Source organism: Pongo pygmaeus, chromosome 7 (assembly GCF_028885625.2).
Source record: "Pongo pygmaeus isolate AG05252 chromosome 7, NHGRI_mPonPyg2-v2.0_pri, whole genome shotgun sequence".
Lineage (NCBI taxonomy): Eukaryota > Metazoa > Chordata > Mammalia > Primates > Hominidae > Pongo > Pongo pygmaeus.
In genome coordinates, this window is record NC_072380.2 from 85,982,473 (window position 1) to 86,007,533 (window position 25,061).

Consider the following 25,061-nt stretch of genomic DNA (forward strand, 5'->3'; position numbering starts at 1 on the left):
GTGAAATATTCTTCCTTCCCATATCATCAATGAACTTAGTTGAAGGTAGACAAATAGGCTGATGATGAAAACAGACTGAGATCCTGTTGTCTCCACACATTTATAGTCAGAAATGATGCTGGCCAGCCAGAAAGCAACAAAAGTGATGACAATTTTCTGGAGAGAAGATGTTTGTTCTGACTTTTTATTATAGTCTACAAATGCTTATTACAGACATCTAGAGGTCACAATAGCACATACCCTTTCACTTTAACTTTTATGAAAATGATAAAAATAAGTCCTAAAAATCTGGGTAGTTTTCTGCTCACATGAAAATTTTAGAACTTAAGGAGTCAGTATCCATTTAAATCTATGCTTTAAAACAATTATCTTTACTTATAGCATGATACAATAACTGACTTCTATCTCTTCTCTTACATAACTAAGAAAAGATTAAGCTGTATTTGGTATATTATTTAAAGAGACAATGAAATATGATTTTCCTCCAAATAGTACACTTCAGCACCTAACAAGCTAAATTTTCACTATCTGGGAAATACTTCAGGTATTTGGTTGTATTTTCCAGAATAGCTCATTTGCTAGCAATACTAGAGAGAGTTGGCATTACGTCTTACCATTTTAGCCAACGGATCTCACAAGCCTCAAATTTTAAAAATGAAGTGCTTTGTTATAATAATTCTCTGAAGAATAAGTAATTATAGTAACTCATTTACTTATCTTACCAAGCCAGAAACCTGGAAGTCATCCTAGAGTCTTCCTTTCTCTAACCTCTAATCATTTACCATAGTTAAATAGCTCTCAAAAAACATTTCTCTACCACCATTATCCCTTGTCTAAGTATTAAGCTATTACCTAAACTCACTGGGCATCAAATTATAATAATCAGACTTTGTGCTGATGTTTAGATATTTAATATCTGATGATGTACTCTGCCCTTCCAGTACTAAAAGGCTGCAAGGACAGCAGGTCAATGCAAAATCATAGTACTCCTTCCAACAGAGAACTTTTCTCTTCCCCATGTGATTCTACCATCTGACCTAGGAGAAGTGCCTCCAGTTATTCCAAAATGCCAACTTCTCCGACGGCCTAGAGCAGTGGTCCCCGATCTTTTTGGGGTTGGTGGACCGGTTTGGTGGAAGACAATTTTTCCATGGATGGGGTTGGGGGTTGGATGATGGTTCTGGGATGAAACTGTTCCATCTCAGATCATCAGGCATTAGATTCTCATAAGAAGTGTGCTATCTAGATCCCTCGCATGCGCAGTTCACAATAAGGCTCGTACTCCTATGAGAATCTAATGCCATCGCTGATCTGACAGGAGGCAGAGCTCAGGCGGTAATGCTGCTCACCTCCTGTGTGGCCCGACTCCTAACAGGCCATGGACTAGTACCAGTCCACAGCATGGGGGTTGGGGACCCCTGGCCTAGAGGCCTGGTTAGATTTCTATTCCCTTTTCTGTTAGCATTTATGGATAAGCAACAAATGAAACAATTTTAGAAGCAAAATGCAGTAAAGCCCTAATCCCAATAAAGTGTAATGTTCATATTTTGATTATATTACAAATAAGATAATGAAATAACAAATCCATCTACATACGTATAACTGATTTATATGTTTTTACTGAGTCAAACATCTCTGGCATTTAGCTATCTAAAAATACAAAAAAAAAAATTTAAAGCAAGGCAATTACCTGAGGAGAGTCAAAAGGATATCGACTACTAAATTTAAATAGAAGTTGAAATTTTTCCCCTTCATATAAGGTACCTGGTGCACCTTCCATGTCTACAATCCACCTAGAATAGAAAAGGCAAATTAAAAACTTAAGAAAATAGAGACTGGGGTAAGGAGGAGAAAAGAGGACACCAAGTACTTCCTATACACTAAGCACTAGGACAAGAGTTGGTTATGTGTAACAGCACATGCCAGCCTCCCAATAACTCTCTTACTGTTAATTCTCATGACCCCCTTCTCTGACACTCAGGGGTGAAATACCCAGATCAAGGTCAGACAGCTAGCAAAAGACAGAGCCAGGTCTAAAAAAGCAAACTAAATAAAAACCCAAGGCCGGATGTGGTGGCTCACGCCTGTAATCCCAGAACTTTGGGAGGCCAAGGCAGGCGGATCATGAGGTCAGGAGTTCAAGACTAGCCTGACCAACATGGTGAAACCAGTCTCTACTAAAAATACAAAAATTAGCCGGGCATGGTGGTGTGCACCTGTAATCCCAGCTACTCAGGAGGCTGAGGCAGGAGAATCGCTTGAACCCGGGAGGCAGAGATTGCAGTGAGCCAAGATCGCGCCACTGCACTCCAGCCTGGGCTATAGAGCAAGAATGTCTCAAAATAAACAAACAAACAAACAAACAAACCTCAAACTAAGGTACACTGACACCAAAGCCTGTGCTCTTCCTAATTGATTTATACCTTATTTTTTCAAAGTACCATTTCTACAATGCTGATATTACGTATTCTATACATAACATCAAACTAAGCAACTGCCTTTCTGATTATTACTGGTGGAAGCCATGGAGAAATACGTATAGACAATGACCACAGAGAACTGTAGCTGCCAGACTTATTTTTTTCATCAACATTCTAGAGAAGATTAACAGGGTAAGGGGAGCTAAATTGACATCATTCCACTTACTCTGATGATTAAGCAAGGCTTTGTACTGACTTTCCTTTATCTCTCACTATGTTTCAATTGTTTAATAAAGCCCATTTCTACGGCATCTATGCAAGCCTACTTTGTTTCATATATAACAATCATAAACATAAATGTGTTATTTATGGTTTATATACTATTCTTGTTATTTTCTTTAAGATGGGGGGAAGAATAAGGGATAATGACAGCAAAGATAACAGGGCAGCATTAGAAGCAAAAGTGAATTGAAGTCATTAACAATGTGTTCCTAATTATAGCTCTGTCACTTATAATTCTTGTACACCTGGGCAATTCTCTTGAACTTTTCAGTTATTAAACTTTCTTGTATTTAAAATACAAGAAAACAAAAGGAAGACAGGAAATACAGTGTTGCGATTCTAGTCATCACCACGCATACTATGAACTTAGGATTATGTAAAATAATAAATGTACCTATTCTCTAAAAGAAATCAGCTACAGTATACAGACTCTTAAGAGCATGGCTATTCATTTTAAGAATGCACGCTGAGTACCATACATGGTAATAAAAGATACAACCATAGACCCAAGAGACAATATTTTATAGTGAAATTAGACAGTTATAACTGAAGTTATACTGAAGTGGCAGTTATAGTTAATCTTAACTTATTGTGTGAGCAAGTTATGTTATCTCTCCAGTTTTAACTACCTCAATAATAAAACAGAAGATAATCACCTCATAGTGTTGTTGGAAAGATAAATGACCCTACATATGTAAAAAACCTAGCACATTCCTGACTCAGAGTCAATACATGGTAAATTAAATGCAATGCAAAAGCTGCATACAAAACAAAAAACTATCTCTTTATATATTAGGTCCTTCTTAATCTTCGAAATTCCTTTCTTATTTTTCCACCCACATCCACTAGGCACAGTGATATTCCCAGGAAAAATAGTGGTCTTTCATTCTGTTTATATGGTAATTTTAGGACACACAACATAAATTAACATGTAACCTATACAAACAAGCACAGCTTTTAAAAATAAAGAGCTAAGCAAGTATCTCATCAATCCTTGTAGTATCTGCATGACATGCAGATACTGACATGAGGTCAAAGGCAGCATAACTTTCAACATGGTGCATGGTACTTTCCTTTTTTTTTGGTACAGAGTTTTGCTCTTGTTGCCCAGGCTGGAGTGCAATGGCGTGATCTCAGTTCACTGCAACCTCCGCCTCCTGGGTTCAAGCGATTCTCCTGCCTCAGCCTCCCAAGCAGCTGGGATTATAGGCATGAGCCACCACACCCAGATAATTTTTTGTATTTTTGTAGACAGGGTGTTTCTCCATGTTTTTCAGGCTGGTCTCGAACTGCCGAACTCGGGTGATCTGCCCGCCTTGGCCTCCCAAAGTGCTGGGATTACAGGTGTGAACCACCGCACCCAGCCTGTGCATGGTACTTTCTAATAACCCTTTTGTTTTCAGACAGGGTCTCACTCTGTCACCCAGGCTGGAGTACTGTGGTGCAATCAGGGCTCACTGCAGCCTTGACCTCCTGGGCTCAAATGACTCCCACCTCAGACTCCCAAGTAGCTGGGACCACAGGTGCACACCACCATGCCCAGCCAACTTTTAAATTTTTTCTTTTTTTCAGTAGAGATGGGATCTCCCTATGTTGCCCAGGCTGGTCTTGAACTCCTGGGCTCAAGGGATCCTCCTGCCCCACCTCAGCCTCTCAAAGCATTGAGATTACAGGCATGAGCCACCATGCCAGGCCTAATAAGTTTGTATTAGTTAAAAAAGTAAGATATGTTCATCGTAGAAACTTCAGAAAAGTATAAATAAAAATCACCCAGTGATAACCACTGTTAAAGTTTTTGGGGGTATATTTCATTCTAGTCATTTTGCTGTTTCCTATACCACTGAAGCCTATATGAAATGGCAGCCCAGTAGCTGCATTTTGCGCACACTTAAATTACATCAATTTAAACCATCAGGGTTTATGATTCCAATCACAAGCATATGCCCCAGAGTAAGGATGCGATGAGATTACACGTGTTGTTCTCTCAATTAGTCTCAGTTCTTTAACACCTGTGAGTACCTAGTGCTCTGTAATTCTAATGTTTAAGTATTAGAATTTTTTTTATTTCTTCACACATCATGGCTCTTAATCAAAGACACAACCATCTATTCCACTCTGGAGGAAAAACTGGCTTTGGTGGATTTATTAAAAGAGGATACATACCAGTAAGGTCTTCCTAAAGGATTTTTCAAAGGTAATTATAACTATACAAAATTTTTACCTTACATGCTGACTACAGACTATAATTCAAGTGATGCCATTTCACTGCACTGCCTTGACAAACCTTTTCCATATTATTGACATTTACACTATTCACAAATTATCCCTAGAATTAGCAATGTTGAAATGAGTATAGTTAGTTCTAAGTCTTTTTCTAGATCTGTTACTTTCCTAGGATGGTGTGTGGTAGGTCAAACAGAATAGTATTCATATTTTTTAAGGTCTCAATATATGCTACCAAATTTCTTCCAGAAAATTAAAAAAATTGTTTTTGTGGGTACAAAGTAGCTGTATATATCTATGGGGCACATGAGATATTTTGATACAAGCACACAATGCATAATAATCACACCAGGGTAAATGGGGTATCCATCACCTCAAGCAGTCATCCTTTCTGTTACAATCCAATTATACTTTTAGTTATTTGAAAATGCACAATAAATTATTGTTGACTATAGTCACCCTGTTGTGCTCTCAAATACTAGATCTTCTTCATTCTATTTTTTGTACCCATCAGAAAGCTTCTTAATGTGCTTTCATCATCCTCTTTATGGATCTTCCACATCCATATCCACATTTCATATACTCTTAACAATCTGATTCTTTATAAGACTATTTTCATAGCCTAGAAGATGGCACAAAGGTAAGAATTTTATGGTTCATTTACAATAAATTATTTTAAAAGAAAAATTCTTGCCTGACCAATATCTCGATATGATAGGATTTACTTTACAACAAAAGTATTGTTGCTTTGGCTGTTATAATTTGTGGTATAACTACCTGGTAATCTATTAAAATGTTTCCATTTGTAAAAATTTAAAACAGTCCTTTAACTTTTTATAAATTATTGTGTTGTGTGGTTTCCCCATCCTCCCAAAAAAAAAAAAGGATGAAAGAAGAAGTAATCTCATTATTATCACTTTCCTTGAGAACTATAGGGACAGCTGTTACAGGATACTCTGAGGTAGGTTAATAAAAGGAGAGAGGAAAAAGATTAAAATGGGATATAATCTGCATCAGGATGAAAAAAGAGTCAGTTTCATTTGTTTAATAATATGCAACAAATACCACTCTAAATGTATGCTCCATTTTTGGTTGTTTTAGAACAAGAGTTTAATATTTTCTATGTATGATATATACAAAAAATCAGTTTAGAACTCAACAATATTTTTAAGTGATTGTTAGAGAGTTAAAGATGTGTATTACATTTTTTTTTCAAAAGAGTCTATACATCCATTCATAATATGCTTGTTCTTAAAGCTTTGACCCCTGTCTTAGGTATTGATACAAATGCCAAAGTCAAAGGTACCCAAAACTGTTTCCTCTGAAAGGGTAAGTTATATGAATTTTGGTCACTTTTACTCCCTGGACCTAGACTACACTAAATATTTGAATTGGCTCATTTGTCCTACAAGTTGGTTTACAGTCAATTTTTATCTTATTGGCTACTTTTCCTTTTCTTTTTAGAGGTTTTTTTTAAGTGGAGGATAAATTATTTTAGATTTCTCCACGATTTCAGAACATTTACCACTGTCTAACAAAATTATTAAATGACTGCTGAGTCACACTTTCACTTTGTTGCCCTTCTGTACAGGATGCAATTGATGTTTTTAGGGCATGGGATACCTCTTGACTATTACTCTCTTCATATGCCTAAATAGATACATATTTTTAATTTGGTAAAACCTCACACCAAACAGTTCTTTAATATTATAGATGAGGATCACTTCATAAACAAAGTCAGTGCTACTCAGTTAAACAAAACTTTTAAAAAATGTACCAAAGATAGTTTAAAAACAGCTTTACAAATTATGCAACAATGTTTATAACATCGTAAAACAAAACTGATTATATATATAAATGCACAGAATAAGATCTGTTTACTGTATTTACCTCTTGGTGAAAGAGAATGAAATGTGAAAATAATTTTGTAGTTTTAAAAAGTGGGTGAACATTCATACATTATTGGTAATAAAACAAAGAGCACTTTAAAAATTAAATACTTACTGTGTAATTGAATTTTGAACACTCTTTTCATTTAAGGTCATCCCAGGAGGTGGGTCATTTTGCAAAGCCAACAGTTCTTTTTGTAGTCGTTTCTAGAAAAGAACATCAATAATAATTTGTCCTTTTTGAGACTAGGTCTGTGTCACCCAGGTTGGAGTACAGTGGTGTGATCACAGCTCACCATATCCTCAAACTCCTGGGCTCAAGGAATCCTCCCACCTCAGCCTCCCAAGTAGCTTGAGATTACAGGCGCACAACACAATGCCCAGCTAATTTTTTTTTTTGGTAGAGATGGGGTTCTCACTTTGTTGCTCAGGCTGGTACTGAACTCCTGGCCTCAAGCAATTCTCCCAAACTCAGCTTCCCAAAGTGCTCAGATTACAAGTGTGAGCTACGACACTCGGCCTGTACTTTTAAAAAAACAACATAACATCCTTCCAGTTATCCTTGATAATATCCTTCTACAATCTGAAATCATTAAATTTCCTCCAAATGTTCATACCTTTCTCTTTACTAGCCCCTTATATATTCTATATACATATTGCTCAAAATTTGAATAGCCTGTCCTATAATTCACAATCTATTGTCAAACTATTTCAACACTAGAGCTTCCAGCTGAAGTTTCCTGGAGGGTGGCACATCTGGAAAGGAACATGGAAGCTCCACATCCCTTCCCTCACGTATCTCTTCATCTGTATGCATTATAATATTCTTTCCTATAAACCAGTAAATACATCCATAACAGTAATAGTAGTTCTGGCAGCAGCCACCAGAGCCTCAAGAGCACAGCCAAATGGGTGGCTTTCCTGGAGAATCTGCTGGAACACCTAGAAGGCATGAAAAGATTAAGGAAATTTTTTAAAAAGATATTCAATGAAGAAAATATTTTGTTTTGGCTAGCATGTAAAGATTTCTTTTTTTAATGCAAGATAAGCAGATGCAGGAAAAGGCAAAGGAGGTCTACATGACCTTTCTTTCCAGTAAGGCCTCGTCACAAGTCAAAAAGAGGCAGTCTTCACTCAACGAAAAGATCCTGGAAGAACCACATCCTCTGATGTTCCAGGAACTCCAGGACTGGATTTTCAATCTCACGAAGTACAACAGCTACAGTAGCTGCTTAAAGTTTGACTAGGTTTGTTGTTGTTTATTTTTTAAGAGACAGGGCCTCACTCTGTCACTCCAGCAGGCATGCAGTGGCACGATTCTAGCTCACTGCAGCCTGAAACTTCTGGGCTCCAGCCGTCCTTCTGCCTGAGTCTCCTGAGTAGCTAGGACTACAGGTGTGCAACATCATGCTTGGCTAATTTAAAAAAAAATTTTTTTTTTTTTAGAGACAGGGTCTCACTATGTTGCACAGGCTGGTCTTAAACTCCTGGCCTCAAGTGCTCCTTCCACCCTGCTTTCTCAAAGGATTACAGGTGTGAGCCACTGTGCCAGCCCTGATTTGCTTTTAAAATACAAGCAAACTGCAAAAGAAGAGAAAGTTCAACCTGATGCTCAAACTACAGCTAGAAAAGCTTCTAGAATTTTTAACAAGAGTTCCCAAAGACTGGCAGATTTATGAAGGAAAGAGAGTAGGCTGCGTGTGGTGGCTCATGAATACAATCTCAGCACTTTGGGAGGGAGAGGCGGGAAAAATGCTTGAGCCCAGCAGTTTGAGACCAGCTTGGGTAACATAGTGAGACCCTGTCTCTACAAAAAAAAAAAAAAAAAAAAATTAGCCAGGTGTAGGGGCATGAACCTGTACTCCCAGGTACTTCAGAGGATAAGGTAGGAGGATCTTTTGAGCCCAGGAGGCCAAGGCTGCAGTGGACTATAGTTGTACCACTGCACTCCAGCCTAAGTTACAGAGTGAGATTCTGTCTCAAAAATAAAACAAAAATTAGAATAAAAAATCATAACAAAAAGAAGCAAACTTTCAGGGTTTGTAATTGCCTTGTTATGTACAAAAACTGAAAGGTGCAAAACTCTTCAATGGGATATGTGTATTTTATTAACTGCTTGACCAGTAAGTTTTGCATAATGGCTAATCTTACATTAAAAAAATAGCTTTGAAGTTTCGGTTCACACAACAAATCGATTTCTTCCACACTGGAAAAAATATTTCAACACTGATGCTGTAAAGCAGTTATGACGAATAGGCAGTTACCTATACAACATCAAGACATCATAGCTACTATATTGAGGTTATAGGTTGAGTAGCCATTATCTGAACTGCTTGTGACCAGAACTGTTTCGGATTTACTGGTTGAGCATCCCAAATCTAAAAGGCCAGAATCTGAAATGCTTCAATGAACATTACCTTTGAGTGTCATGTTGCTACTCAAAATGTTACAGATTTTGGAGCATTTCACATTTCAGATTGGGGATGATCAATCTGCATAAGGTCTTAACAGCTTGAGTTAAAAGTGCTTAAAAGTTTTAGCAGTGCTTCCTTTGCTGCTTTCTAATTATAAAAGCCATAGTTCGGCTGGGCATGGCGGCTTACGCCTGTAATCCCAGCCCTTTGGGAGGCCAAGGCGGGAGGATCACAAGGTCAAGAGTTTGAGACCAGCCTGGCCGATATGGTGAAACCCTACTAAAAATACTAAAAAAATTAGCCAGGCGTGGTGGCGCGTGCCTGTAGTCCCAGCTACTCGGCAGGCAGAGGCAGAAGAATTGCTTGAACCCGGGAGGCAGAGGTTGCAGTGAGCTGAGATTGCGCCACTGCACTCTAGCCTGGGCGACAGAGTGAGACTCCATCTCAAAAAAGAGCCATAGTTCTCCATAATCCTTAAAGAATGTCATTTCACAGACAAGCTTTCCAGAGAAACCCTAAAAGTAACCCTTTATGCAAAAAGCCTTTCGAAAATTTTATGCCTTGTGACAAGAATGAAATAAGAAAAAAGAAAATATTAATAAAATTTTAAACGATTTTATATGTATGATTTAAAAAATTTTTTACAGTAATTTTAATATATAATGATCACCTGCACATAGTTTAATATTTCAAAGTTACTGTTAACGAACATCATTTATAGTAGAACATCAGAATACAACGTATTATGATCTGAGATATGTTAAGGTTTTCTTCCTGCATACTAGGTATCCTAAAATGGCTATGTATTTTGCACACTTATTTGTACGGCTTTTATTGTATACCTCTTCCCTTGTTATCATCAGTGGACATGCTTTTTCAGTGTACAATCAGGCAAAAACAAAAACAAAACAAAACAAAACAAAACACAGTAGTCCCTAATTTATGAATTTTAAAACCAAATAACTAATGTTATTAAAATTGCATGCAAGATTATAAAGAGTCTTAATATGACTTTTTTTTCAGAGACAGGGTCTCACTATGTTGCCCAAGCTGGAGTACACAGGTGCAATCCCACTATTGATTGGCATAGGAGTTTTGACTTGCTCTGTTTCTGACCTGGATCATTCACCCCTCCTCCTGAGACAACCTCGTGATCCCTCGCTCCCGAGAGGTCACCATATTGATGCCGAACTCAATGTGGACACCCAATCGACACACTGCATGACAGCCCAGAACTCCTGCCGCAGCTTTCCAAATAGCTGGGACAACAGGCACCTACACTACACCCAGCGTCAGTCTTTTCTTAAAGTGAAGAAGACAAGTATGGATATCTATTCATTTCTTAAGAGTTCTCTGCTTAAAAATTGGTTTCTGTTTTTTCTGGACAATGAAATATTACTATCAGTAAGTAATGTTTCTAGGTCTTTTCAATTTATGACACTTAAAATAAGCTTAGCCATCCAACACCACTACAGATAGAAAACTGTGTTGTGAATCACTGTAATGGACTTTAAATTTGCTTAAATAATTTGTTTTGAATAAAGACAAATTTATGCAAATTTCTATGTTAGAACAAGGTTTTAATTATTTTCTACTGATATTTACAAATGAGGGTTCTGTGATCACGTACATTTTTTTAAAAACTGGGTCCAACAAAAAACTGGTTTCTTCAACAGAACTTTCCACATACTAACTTGTACAGTCATCGTCCAAAGGCAAGAAGATGACATCAGAGGTTTCCAAAAATAGCTGGGCACAGTGATGCATGCCTGTAGTCCCAGCTACTCAGGGGGCTGAGGCAGGAGAATTGTTTGAGTCTAGAAGTTGGAGTCCAGCCTGGGCAACACAGCAAGAACTTGTCTCTAATAACATTAAATAAGGCCAGGCACAGTGGCTCAAGCCTGTAATTCCAGCACTTTGGAAGGTCAAGGAGCATGTAATGCCTGAGGTCAGGAGTTCAAGACTAGCCTGGGCAACATGGCGAAACCAGGTCTCTACTACAAATAACAAAAATTAGCTAGGAATGGTGGCATGCACCTGTAATCCCAGCTACTCGGGAGGCTGAGGCACAAGAATAGCTCGAACTGGGGAGGCGGAGGTTGCAGTGAGCCTAGATCACGCGAATGCACTGCAGCCTGGGCTATAGAGCGAGACTCCATCTCGATAAAATAAAATAAACAAAAAACTCCCAACAACAACAAAAAAGAGGTTTCCAAAGATAATAGAACCCTTAGAGTGTAGAGCATCTCAAGCCTTGTTTCAAGGACCGTATTTTGGGCAACACTGCTGCAGAAATCTTCCAGATCTTGAGAACTTTACTAAGTCAAGAAGGATAATCCTTCTTAGTAGAAGCAGCAAGAATATAAAGGAGAATCAATCTGCATAACTACCAAGCGAAACACAAGACAACAAAAGCAAACTAAACTAAAAAAGCGCTTTATTGGTATATTATCCCTGGTCTCCTGAACATAATGGAAAAGGGTTCTATAGAAAAAAAAAAAAAAAAGTTTCTCCTTACCCTTAGACTTCTTTCATCTCCACAAAGGAAGGGACCTGTGATAGCCAACTTTCAAGATAATTCCCAACAAACTCTAAAGGTCCTAATATTCACACCCTTGTGTAGTTCCCTCCCTCAAAGCTGATCTGTGTGACCAATGGAATACAGCAGAAATGGTGTGTCATTCCCAAGATTAGATTATGTTTAAAACTATGGTTTCTGTGGCCGGGCGCGGTGGCTCACGCCTGTAATCCCAGTACTTTGGGAGGCCGAGGCGGGTGAATCACCTGAGGTCAGGAGTTCGGGACCAGCCTGACCAATATGGTGAAAACCCGTCTCTACTAAAAATACAAAAAATCAGCTGGGCGTGGTGGCATGCGTCTGTAATCTCGGCTACTCGGGAGGCTGAGACAGAAGAATTGCTTGTACCCGGGAGGCGGAGGTTGCAGTGAGTAGAGATCAAGCCGCTGCACTCCAGCCTGGGCGAGAGAGCAAGACTGTGCCTCAAAAAACAAACAAAACAAAACAAAAAATTATGGTTTCTGTCTTGGTAGTTCTCTCTCTCAAATCACTTGCTCTGGAGGAATCAAGCTATCATGTTGAGAACAGCCTAATTCAGAGGCCTTCATAGTGAGGAACTGAAACCTCCTACCAATAACCATGTGAATGATTTGTAGGCAGATCCTTCAATTCAAGTCAAGCTTTCAGATGACTACTGCCTTAGCCAGTACCTTACCTGCAAACTCAAGAGGGACCCTAAGCCAGAATCAAACAACTACGCCTCTGATTCCTGACTCTCGGAACTGTGAAATAACATTTGTTGTTTTAAATTGCTAAGTTTAAGGGTTTGTTATGCACTGATAGATAATACAGGACCACTGCTCCATCCTCCCCTCCATCCCAGAAGGGACTGTCATCTGCTTCCTCATCAATATCACTAAGTCACAATCTAAGACATTCATTGGACCATGTTTTTTACTGAGGGGGTGGAATTATTACATTAAAAAAAGACAATTCATGCCAGCCCCCAGCCTTCTTAGCTACTAGGCAATAAACTGCCTTGCATATTCACATCCCCTGAAATAGTGAGAGAGAAGGGCCAGCATTTGGGCGGTTAAATGAGTACATACTACACTCACAAATAAAACATTTTTTAAAAAGATACAAAGAGTGAAAGGTCAAGCAATGTGTAGTATCTGTTCTGCATATTCACAAAAACAGGGAATTCACCCTTAGTTGTATTCTTCCAGAACAACAGTTCATTAGACAGGGCAGGAAAAATCCTGAAGTCGTGATTCTAAAAAACTAGTTCTAAGTTTCAAATGTAGACATAGAAGAGTTGAAAGAAAATGATTTAAAGAGCTGCATGTAAAGATAAATGAAAATTTACATTTTGTTTGTAAATATGAAGAACTAGTATGACCTTTTAGAGGTCACACAATCCAGAAAGCTATAATCACATGAGGCTGCATTCACCTATAAATGAAGACAAAGTATTAACAAATTTGGTAAGAAACACTAGTATTCAGGACAGAACACTTGCTAAAGGTATGACACCACTGGCTTATAAAACCATCATGGCCATACTGGCCTGCTTTCCCAAGTGGTAGGGAAAATGACAGCTACAGATTGAGATAACTACAAAATGGAAAATAACTGCAGAATGTTAAGTACCGTAAGTAAAGCAGCAGAAACACCCAGAAACCATGGGGGAAAAGGGAGAAGAGGACATGAGAAATTAGTGTTCCAGTGGTTCATAGCCAAATATTACCCTTGTCTGTCCCTAAATTGGTGAGGTATGGGAAAATTAACTACTAATATACCACTCTCATCTGAATCTAAGACACGCCATCAATTGTAAGATGCATCATCATTTTATGCGTCACTAGGAAAGAAAAACTGCTGCCAATTAAACAATGACACACCATCAATAACACATATCCTGATTTGAAAGATGTTAAAATATGGAAAAAGTGCATTTAAAAAAATGAAGTGGGTCGGGTGCGGTGGCTCATGCCTGTAATCCCAGCACTCTGGGAGGCCGAGGCAGGTGCATCACCTGAGGTCAGGAGTTCGAGATCAGCCTGGCCAACATAGTGAAACCCTGTCTCTACTAAAAACATAAAAATTAGCCAGGCGTGGTGGCATGTGTCTGTAATCCCAGCTACTCAGGAGGCTGAGGCAGGAGAAATGTTTGAACCCAGGAGGCGGACGTTCCAGTGAGCCAAGGTCGTGCCACTGCACTCAAGCTTGGGCCAACAGAGTGAGACTCTTGTCTTAAAAAAAAAAAAAAAAATCTATGAAGTGGTATTAAAGAGTTTAATTTTCCTAAGTCTACTGAAAAATAAAACTTCGAGTATGTTTCTGAGTAACTTTTAAAAATTGATTTAAAAATATAGACTTTGTAGAGACAGGTTTTAGCTGGGCTGCCTGGGCTGGTCTCAAGTGATCCTCCCACCCCAGCCTCCCAAAGAGCTAGGATGACAGGCGCGAGCCATTGCACCCCCAGCCCTGAGTAAATTTAATAACTGATTCTTATCTTGGTATTTAACACCTACCCCAAAACACATGACTTCAGCAAATCTTTAAATATGCACTTTATTCCCAGAATTTGCATAGGAGTACACAGACATCTATCTTCCCAGGGCGAAAAGGCCTAAAGTTATTTGCAAAAGAATCTGATTCCAGAAGAGACTGTTTCCTTTTTTTTATTCTTCCATCCAAAAAAGCCAGTCAGGTCCAGAATGTGAATGTTTTGAAGCATCTCAAATCTGGAGAAAACCTGAAAACTCTAGCCCTTATCTTGTGTTGGTTCAAGTCTGCAAAGCACCCAAGAATCTGAGCTCTTCTAAGATACCCAAGAAGGTTTACAAATTCAGTAAGAAGGATTCTGATACATCTAAATACAAGAGATAAACGATTACATACTTTCGGAACTGGCTCGGCTTTTCAGTGATTTTATAGTCCAGCTAGCAGCCAGCTCCCTTTCTCTCCTTCCTCATCATAAAAATAAATGATATGAAACCACATTAATTTATTCCTTTTTTTTCCCCCGGTAAGAAAACCATTGACAAATTCCATAATTAACTATTGTCAATGTCAATGTATTGGGACATACCACAAAAAGGAATGCCAGATCTGTAGGTCATAATACCTTGGTTGAAAATCTCTACTCTAGATCACTACAACAGCCTGGGATATGTGACCCTGAACTTAAGAGTGACACCAGCCCAGGCACAGTGGCTCACACCTGTAATCCCAGCACTTTAGGAGGCCAAGGCAGGAGAATTACTTAAGCCCAGGAATTCGAGACCAGCCTGCACAACAGAGTGAGACCACGTCTCTAGGGAAAGAAAAAGAGATGACACGGGTTCAGTTCCTAAAACTTTTTTCTGCTTGAATGCATGTGAAGGACTATTCCTGAAATTTACTCTCCTCTATGACTGGGACTTACCACAGGGGTTGAGAAAATTTATGTAACATCAAAAGGATGCTCAAGAGATTAACATACCCACTTCTCCCTATTTTGCACTGTCACCTCTCCAAGAATCACTGTAAAGGTTGCTTCACATCAAAGGTCAATCAGATGTTTGCACAGGACTGTAACTTTTGTAACATCACTTCAGCCTCTGATTGACTGCTTTCTGCAACTAATCAGACTGATTGTGGGCCACCACTTCATTACATGAAGTGAACACCAAGTGGCCAATGGGAAACCTCTAGCGGGTATTTGAACCCAAGAAGATTCTGTATCTGGGGCCCTTGAGCGGCTGCTCTGGCCACTCCAACCCTGTGGAGTGTACTCTCATTTTCAATAAAGCTCTGCTTTTGTTGTTTCATTCTTTCCTTGCTTTGTTTGTGTATTTTGTCCAATTCTTTCTTCAAAACGCCAAGAACCTGGACACCCTCCACCGGTAACAAATGCCCATATTTACATATTAGTTTAAGTTTGCTATTTCAGAGAGCTGAGATGATAGGTACGTCAGTACTGAAAAAGCACTACTACTTGGTTCTTCAGTAGGGAACATTACTGTTTAGAATGAATACTGCATCAAATGAAATGATCCTGGTTATTTTGAATCATGGAAGACATTTTTAAAAAATGCTCCTAGTTAAAAAAAAAAAAAAGTATTTTGGCACATTGGGTCACACCTGTAATCCCAGCACTTTGAGATGCCAAGGTGGGTGAATCATTTGAGGTCAGGAGTTTGAGACCAACCTGACCAACATGGTGAAACCCCATCTCTACTAAACAAAATTACAAAAAATCAGCCGGGCATGGTGGCACATGCCTGTAATTTCTCTACTCGGGAGGCTGAGGCAGGAGAATCTCTTGAATCCAGGAAACAGAGGTTGCAGTGAGCCGAGATCGCGCCACTGCACTCCAGCCTGGGCGACAGCGCAAGACTCCATCTCAAAAAAAAAAAAAACAAAAAACCCACAAGTATTTAAAATAGCATCCTAAAAAGCTCATTTATTTCTTTTTTGGTTTGGTTTTTTTTTTTTTTTTTTGAGACAGAATCTTGCTCTGCCACCCAGGCTGGATGGAGTACAGCAGTGCAATCTCGGCTCACTGCAGCCTCTACTTCCCCGGCTCAAGCGATTCTCATGCCTCAGCCTCCCGAGTAGGTGGGACTCCAGGCATGCATCACCACACCTGGCTGAATTTTGTATTTTAAACATGGTGAGACGGGGTTTCACCATGTTGGCCAAGCTGGTCTCGAACTCCTGGCCTCAAGTGATCCACTTGCCTTGGCCTCCCAAAGCACTGGGAATACAGGTGTCAGCCACCGTGCCTGGCCAAAAGCTCATTCGTTTTTCTTTTCTTTTTTTTCCCCCCAAGAAGGAGTCCTGCTCTGTTGCCCAGGCTGGAGTGCAGTGGCATGATCTCGGCTCACTGCAAGCTCTGCCTCCCAGGTTCACACCATCCTCCTGCCTCAGCCTCCCGAGTAGCTGGGATACAGGTGCCTGCCACTGCGCCCGGCTAATTTTTTGTATTTTTAGTAGAGACGGGGTTTCACAATGTTAGCCAGGATGGTCTCTATCTCCTGACCTCGTGATCCGCCCACCTTGGCCTCCCCAAGTGCTGGGATTACAAGCATGAGCCACCACACCCCGCCAAAGCTCATTCATTTCTAAATTAGTTTGGCTTCTAAGCTAATTCATTTCTGAAAGTCTTATCCCACATTAACATATGTTGAAAATTAAAGCACAAAAAATTCAAATGATACTCTTGTGGTTATGAATCAAAACTGGAAGAACAGAATATATCCTTCTGAGATGCTAATAATGGCAAAATATCAACCAAGAAATTGATAAAATTCCTTACTTTGTAAAACTTACTTTCCAGTGAGGGAAGAGATAGTCAATAAATAAAAACAAAGCAAGTATGTATCCAGTTGTTCTTTTGTATCCTCAGGAGCTTGATTCCAGCCCTGCCCCTTTTGCATACCAAAATCCACATATCCCAGGGCCTGAACCTGCATATAGATAAAAGTCAACTCTCCGATACTCAGGTATAAAATGCTAGCAATTGGGAGAAAAAAATCTACATAGAAATAGACGCACAGAGTTCAAACTCGTGTTGTTTCAAGGCTCTACTGTACTATATGATATATTAAAATATGAAGAAAAATAAAGCAAATTAAGGGGATGGGGGAGGTATAGAGGTCTCACATTTTGTAAAGTTTTATCTCAACTTGACATTTTGAGAAACTATCCTAAAGGGTAGATATCCTCATTCAGGGAAGTTAAAAGCACAAACAGGAGAAGAAAAAACATTAAAAATGTGGGAATATATAATGGTTGCTAATACAACTGTATATAAAATGACCAAGAATGTTTTCTCCAATTTCATCTAACAACCAACTAAAGATGGAAGGTTAAAAATAGGAGCGCATGATGGAAAAAATAGGAACACCATACAGATTAAAATTAATAGCACTGCACTAATAAGTAGATATTATTTTTCCCTAACAACATTAAGAAACAATTCTAACAGTGGCCATTTCTCCTTTCAGAGGGAAATGTGAGGCAACGTATTAGCTTTACTATTTTCTTTTTAAACAGAACTAAACTCACACAGAGTAAGGAAGCATTTTCCCTCCTACTGAATTCTGACGACATTTCTAACAGTTACTTATTAAAACTGTTTTCCCTTTCAGGAAAGAGAATGCAATGTAGGTATTCATTCTTAGTTTAAGCTAAACTTTTTAAAAGTCTGACAGAAATGAAAAAAGTGTCAAGACTTAATGATTTCTGCTATTAAGAGCCCACAGCCCACAAAAGGAGACAAATGTGCCAATAATTTCTCCATGCTTTCAGAGTACAGTAGTGTCCAAAAGAAGAGTGGTGAGAGGAGAAAAACCGGGACTGTGGTATGTACAAAGCCAAGGAAGAATATGTTTCAAGGACTAACCAGACTTTCTTTTCCAGCACAATGGCAGAGTATATACCCCGGATAATTACAGAGAAAACAAAGACAAAGTGAATGCAGGAACTCTGAAATGTAAGGATTAGGACTGGATTTTGCCATCAAACAAATCCAATAGCAAAACCAAAGTGAAGATGCTAACAGATGAGCTACCTGAAACTATGATCCCTCAATGTAAAGGTGAACAAGAAAATGGGCAAAGAGACAACAATGAAATTTGCCTACTTAAACTTAGCAATGGGTGAAGGAAGAAAAAAATTCTCCCCTGAAATTTCATAACCTCAACCAACATGGATTCATAGCCTGAATTCCTGCTACCTGAGAACATTAAGCAAGGATTTAATCAAAAGTAGTCCAGGAAGTGGTGGCCTCAAGGCAACTGGCAGAAACGAACACAAATATAAATCCTGGAGAAATCCAAGTTCTATCCTTTGAGGCAACAATTTCACTACTCAGAATCGTAAAAGATATATATAAAATAGCTTCACTGTAAACAAAATCTAGAAATATATTTCTATCAATAGGTAAATTACACAAATTATAGCATAGCAAACTAAGACTATGCAACCGTTAAGAATGACGTGGGGCCGGGCACAGTGGCTCACGCCTGTAATCCCAGCACTCTGGGAGGCCGAGGCGGGTGGATTACGAGGTCAGGAGATTGAGACCATCCTGGCTAACATGGTGAAACCCCGTCTCTACTAAAAATACAAAAAATGAGCTGGGCGTGGTGGCGGGCACCTGTAGTCCCAGCTACTTGGGAGGCTTAGGCAGGAGAATGGCGTGAACCCGGGAGGCAGAGCTTGCAGTGAGCTGAGATGGTGCCACTGCACTCCAGCCTGGGCAACAGAGGGAGACTCCGTCTCAAAAAAAAAAAAAAAAAAAAAAAAAAGACGTGGACGTGAGTACTGACAAAAAAATAATAAAGAACTCCAAAACCTACTGAAATAAAGAAAAAGCAAGCCTGAAAAATACATGTAGTTTGTTAAAATAAAAGAGGTGTAATTACACAAACATATAAATGCACACAAAGGACCAAAAACACATTCAATTATTTTGTACTTGGAAATGGCAGTGGAGAAAGAGGAGATACTGTTTGCACTACATACCTTTATATTATTTGGCTGTTTTACAAAAATGTAGAAGTGTATTTTTTGTATAATTAAAAAATAACTCAATGGATGATGAAAACACATTCACACAAAAACATATATACAAACATTTATAGCAGCATTATTCATAATGCCAAAAAACAACCCAAATGCCCACTAACTGAAGAATGAACAAAATGTTACAACCATGCAACGGAATTTTATTTCGCCTTCAAAAAGAATGAAGTACTGACTCATTTTACAGCACAAATGAACCTCGAAAACATTATGATGTTTTTGAATGAAGCCAGTCACAAAAGACCACATATTGTATGATATCACTGACATGAAATGTCTATAATAGGCAAATCTGTAGAGACGGAAGGTAAGCTGGTGGTTGCCAGGGGCTGGGGAAAGGAGAATGGAGAGTGACTACTTACGGACACAAAGGTTGCTTTTTGGGCATGATAAAGATGTTCTAAAGTTAGATTATGGGTATGGCTGCACAACAGAGTAAATAAATTTAAATTATCGAGTGTAGAAATGGGACTATTTTATGACATGTAAATTACATCTAAATAAAAATTTTTTCACCGAGCACAATGGCTTGTGCCTGTAATCCAAACACTTTGGGAGGCCAAGGCAGGAAGATCACTTGCAGCCAGGTGTATAATACCAACCTGGGCCACACAGCGAGACATCTCTATAAAAAAATAAAAAATTTGCCCGGCATGGTGGTAGTATGCGCCTGTAGTCCTAGCTACTCCGGAAACTGAGGCAGAAAGATTTCTTGAGCCCAGGAGTTCAGGTTATAGTGAGCTATGATCTAGCCACTGCACTCCAGCCTGAGTGAGAGAGAGACCCTGTCTCTTTAAAAGAAAAAAGGAAAACCTCTGAGTAAAGAAACTAAACACAGGTGAAGAAAGAATTTCTACTTAGGAAGATGGTCTGAAGAAATTACCCAGGATATAACTCAGAGAAATAGATAATGAAAATATGAAAGAAAGGTAGAGACACCAAAAAAAAAAAAAATTAGAGAACAGAAAGCAACATTTTCTATAAATGTTTCTTAATAATGCGTGGTGGTGCACGCCTGTAGTCCCATCTACTCGTGAGGCTGAGGCAGGGAAATCGCTTGAACGCGGGAGACGGAGGTTGCAGTGAGTCAAGATTGAGCAACTGCACTTCAGCCTGGCGACAGAGCAAGACTCCATCTCAAAAAAAATAATAGTAACAACAATAATAATGCCTGAGAATCTCCCAGAATTGTTAAAGACATCAGCCTTCAGGTCAATGAAGCCCAATTAATTCTAAGCAGCATAAACAGAAGAAATCCAAACTTAAACATCACTGTGAAAGCATAAAACACCAATTAAAAAGAGCTAATTCTAATGCCATACACAAAAGATAGATTACCTACAAAGTTATAGAAATTAGAAGGCTACCATTTTAAGAACAATGATGTCAGCACTAGAAATCAGTAAAAATATATTTTATGTAAGTAAAACCGCCAATTTAAACTCCTATACCAAGCAAAACTAAGTTTAAAAAAAAAATGGATGAAATAAAGATATGTGCAGACAAAAGAGTTTACTACTAACAGTAACCAACAAAAGATTAAACCCTGAATTCCTTCTGGAAAATGATCCCAAGGGACAGATCTGAGATGAAAGAATGGTGGGCAGATACTTAAAGTGTGTACATCTAAACAATGAATAAAACAATACAGGCCCACAGTTCCTTATGAAACAGCTCTTGGATGGGCACAGTGGCTCACACCTATAATCCCAGCACTTTGGGAGGCTGAGGCGGGTAGATCACCTGAGGTCAGGAATTTGAGACCAGCATGACCAACATGGTGAAACCTCGCCTCTACTAAAAATACAAAATTAGCCAGGCGTTGTGACTGATGTCTGTAGTCCCAGCTACTCAGGAGGCTGAGGCAGGAGAATCGCTTGAACCTGGGAGGCAGAGGTTGCATTGAGTCAATATTGAGCCACTGCACTCCAGCCTAGGCAACAAGAGCAAAACTCCATCTCAAAAAAAGAAAAAGAAAAAGAAAAAACTCTTTGGGGCAGATGTTTCAAAATTAAAAATTTTTTAGATTAAAAAAAAAGTTTATAAAGCAGCACACCACCAAACACATTAGTACTCAGCACTAAAATATGTGAGTACTTACAATATACAGGATTTTTAGGAATACTGCAATCTAATGCCCCAAGGTCACAGGCTTTGCCACCAGGAAAGTTTGTGACCAACTTACAAAAAAAATTTTGGTTTTCACATCTTTTTTAAATTTTGGATGTGATAAAAATATGAGCACAAAATGTCTAATTTGTAAAACAAAACAAGACAGAACGAAATTACAAGGCATTCAACACATAAATTTGGAAGCAGGTGATGGGGAGTTAAAGCATTTTAAGGTCGTACTGTTTAAGAAGAGTGCAAACATGCAGATAAACTTTAGATTATAATAAGTAGTATGTTAAATTAGCTACCATAATGGCTACAAATCATTAACATAAAAAACTAACTGGGCCAAGTGCAGTGGCTCAAGCCTGTAATCCCAGAACTTTGGGAGGATCTGGGTGGATCACGAAGTCTCAGGAGATTGAGACCATCCCGGCTAACAAAACTCCATTTCTACTAAAAATACAAAAAATTAGCTGGGCGTGGTGGCACGCACCTGTAATCCCAGCTACTTGGGAGGCTGAGGCAGGAGAATTGCTCGAACCAAGGAAGCAGAGGTTGCAGTGAGCCAAGATTGTGCCACGGCATTCCAGCCTGGGCGACAGAGTGAGGCTGTCTCAAAAAACAACTAACCAAACAGAAAAATAAGCAAAAGTCTAGAATTCACAATTCACAAAAACACCATAATGGCCAATAAAAACAGGAAAAGAAATGCAACCTCACTGGTTATCAGATAAATGCAAATTAAAGCCACACTACAATAAGTAATGGTTAACATTCAACAAACTGGTAAGACCAGCTTGGTAGGTATGTACAGGAACTGAAGCTCTCATACATGGCTGGTAGAAGTGTAAACTGGTAAACAATTTTATAAAACTACTTGCTATTTTTTTGTAAACTTGGATATAGAAATACGCTCTCACCCACCAATTCCATTCCAAGGTATACCCAGCATATACGTTCAACAAAACACAGGTATACAAGGAGGATGTTTATAGCAGCATTATATGTGACCAGGCCCAAACAAGAAAAAACTCAAATGTCCATCATCAACAGTAAAATGGGTGTATTGCGGCCGGGCGCTGTGGCTCACACCTGTAATCCCAGCACTTTGGGAGGCCAAGGCAGGTGGATCACCTGAGGTCAGGAGTTCAAGACCAGCCTGGCCAACGTGGTGAAATCCCATCTCTACTAAAAATACAAAAATTAGCCGGGCATGGTGGCAGGCACCTGTAATCCCAGCTACTCGGGAGGCTGAGGCAGGAGAATTGCTTGAACCCAGGAGGTGGAGGTTGCCATGAGCCAAGATCGTGCCATTGAACTCCAGCCTAGGCAACAAGAGTGAAACTCTGTCTCAAAAAATAAAAATAAAAATAGCCGGGCACCATGGCTCATGCCTGTAATCCCAGCACTTTGGGAGGCTGAGGCGGGTGGATCACCTGAGGCCGGGAGTTTGAGACCAGCCTGACCAATACGGAGAAACCACGTCTCTACTAAAAATACAAAATTAGATGGGTGTCGTGGCGCATGCCTGTAATCCTAGCTACTCGGGAGGCTGAGGCAAGAGAATCACTTGAACCCGGGAGGCCAAGGTTGCAGTGAGCCAAGATCGTGCCATTGCACTCCAGCCTGGGCAAAACTCTGTCTCAAAATAAATAAATAAATAAATAAATAAATAAATAAATAAATGGTAAATTGTATATTCATACATGGCAATAAAAGTGAATTACTACAACACAGATCACAGATCACACAAATTAATATGACCAAATGAAGTCAGACAGAAAAATAAATATACAGTATAATTTCATTTATGTAAAGCTCACAAACAGGCAAAAGCAATCTATAGTATTAGAATCACAATGTAAGCTGGGCATGGTGGCTCATGCCTGTGATCTCTGGGTGGCTGAGGTGGGAGGATCGCTTTCCAGGAGTTTGAAACTAGCCTTGGCAACACAGGGAGACCATGTTTCTACAAATAATAAAAAAATTAGCCAGGTATGCTGGTGTGTGCCTGTGGTCTCAATTACTCAGGGGACAGGAGACTAAGGTGGGAGGAACACCTGAATCTAGGAATTGGAGGTTGCCATGAGCCGTGATCTCACCACTGCACACCAACAGGGGTGACAGAGCGAGATGCTGTCTCAAAAGTAAAACAAAAAAGAAATCAGGATGTGATTACCTTTAGGAAAGGGAGGAAGTAGTGCTTAGGAACGGACATAAGGGAGGCTTCCAAGGTGGAGCTACCATTTTATTTTTTCATGTATGGTGATTACGAAGGTGTATTCACTTTGTGAATATATGAACTTTACATGTACATTTGTGCATTTTCCTGTTTGTTGTATTTCAGTAAAAACATGTATCAAACTGATCTAAAATTGACTGTGGTGATAGTTCCATAACTCCATGAATATATTAAAAGTCATTTTAAATGGATGAGTATGTTATGTGAATTGGTCACAATAAAGCTGTCAACAAAAGCAAAAAAAGTTTATTAAACAAAAAAAAGAAAAAGCAAATATGGAAAATGTTTATTGTTGAATCTACACAAAAGCTACAGAGGTGTTACACTGTTTCTTTCTACTTTTCTGCATGCTTGAGATTTTTCATAAAAAGTTTTCAATAAAAAATAACAGGAAAATAAATGCAAAAAAACAGCTAAAGTAACATCTAAAAAAAATTGTAGGCCAGGAGCAGTGGCTCACTCATGTAATCCCAGCACTTTGGGAGGCCAACGCAGGTGGATCACCTGAGGTCAGGAGTTCGAGACCAGCCTGGCCAACGTGGTGAAACCCTGTCTCTACTAAAAATACAAAAATCAGCTAGGCATGGTGGCAGGCGCCTGTAATTCCAGCTACTTGGGAGGCTGAGACAGGAGAATCGCTTGAACCCCGGAGGCAGAGATTGTAGTGAGCCAAGATCTCGCCACTGCACTCCAGCCTGGGCAATAAGAGTGAAACTCCATGTCAAAAAAAAAAAAAAAAAATTGTGTGTAACTTCCAAACTAGTAGAGATAGGAAAAATAGAATGAGAAAACAGAAAAAGAAATCAATCCAAAATAAGGAAAGACACACACATAGGAAGAAAAGACAAATGAAAAGCACTTAAAAGGAAAGAAATAAATCCTATTATATCAGTTACTCATTAAAAATTGGACTAACTTCTTTAGTAAACAGTAAAGAATATTAGATTGGTTAAAAAGTATAGTTATTTGAGATTTTTTAAAAGATATTACTAAAATGTTAAGAGCACAGAAAGGTTCAGAGTCAAAGGATAGAAAAAAGATACTAGGATAAGTTTTAAGAAACAAAGCTGGCATTGTTATGTTAATATCAAGTGAAACAAACGTTAAGGCCAAAAATAATAAAAGATAGAGAATAACTATATAATGATATAGTCATCATCAGCATAAAACCTGTATACACTTAATAACAACCTCAAAATAGGTAAGCAAAGGACAATCTACAAGTCTATCTTCATAGAAGATTTTAGTAACACCTCTCAAAGTAATGAACAGCTCAAGCAGACCAAAAAGCAAACAAAAGGATAACCGAATCGAGAAACAGTCAAAAGTTAAGAATAGGCATTTAATAGAAGAGCCACAAATGCCCCAAAACACATA

The 25,061-nt window shown here is 38.9% G+C and overlaps 1 protein-coding gene across 8 annotated transcripts in view; it reads right to left on the reverse strand.

Annotated features, from left to right (window-relative positions):
- UBE2W (ubiquitin conjugating enzyme E2 W) overlaps positions 1-25,061 on the reverse strand; it is an 88,448-nt gene that overhangs the window by 35,892 nt on the left and 27,495 nt on the right. For all 8 annotated transcript variants that reach the window (XM_063668894.1, XM_063668895.1, XM_063668891.1 and 5 more), the window contains 2 exons: positions 6,930-7,021; positions 1,691-1,793 (listed from right to left, as the gene is read on the reverse strand). In XM_063668894.1, the coding sequence (XP_063524964.1) occupies positions 1,691-1,793; positions 6,930-7,021 (195 nt within the window). The remainder of the gene's footprint in view (positions 1-1,690; positions 1,794-6,929; positions 7,022-25,061) is intronic.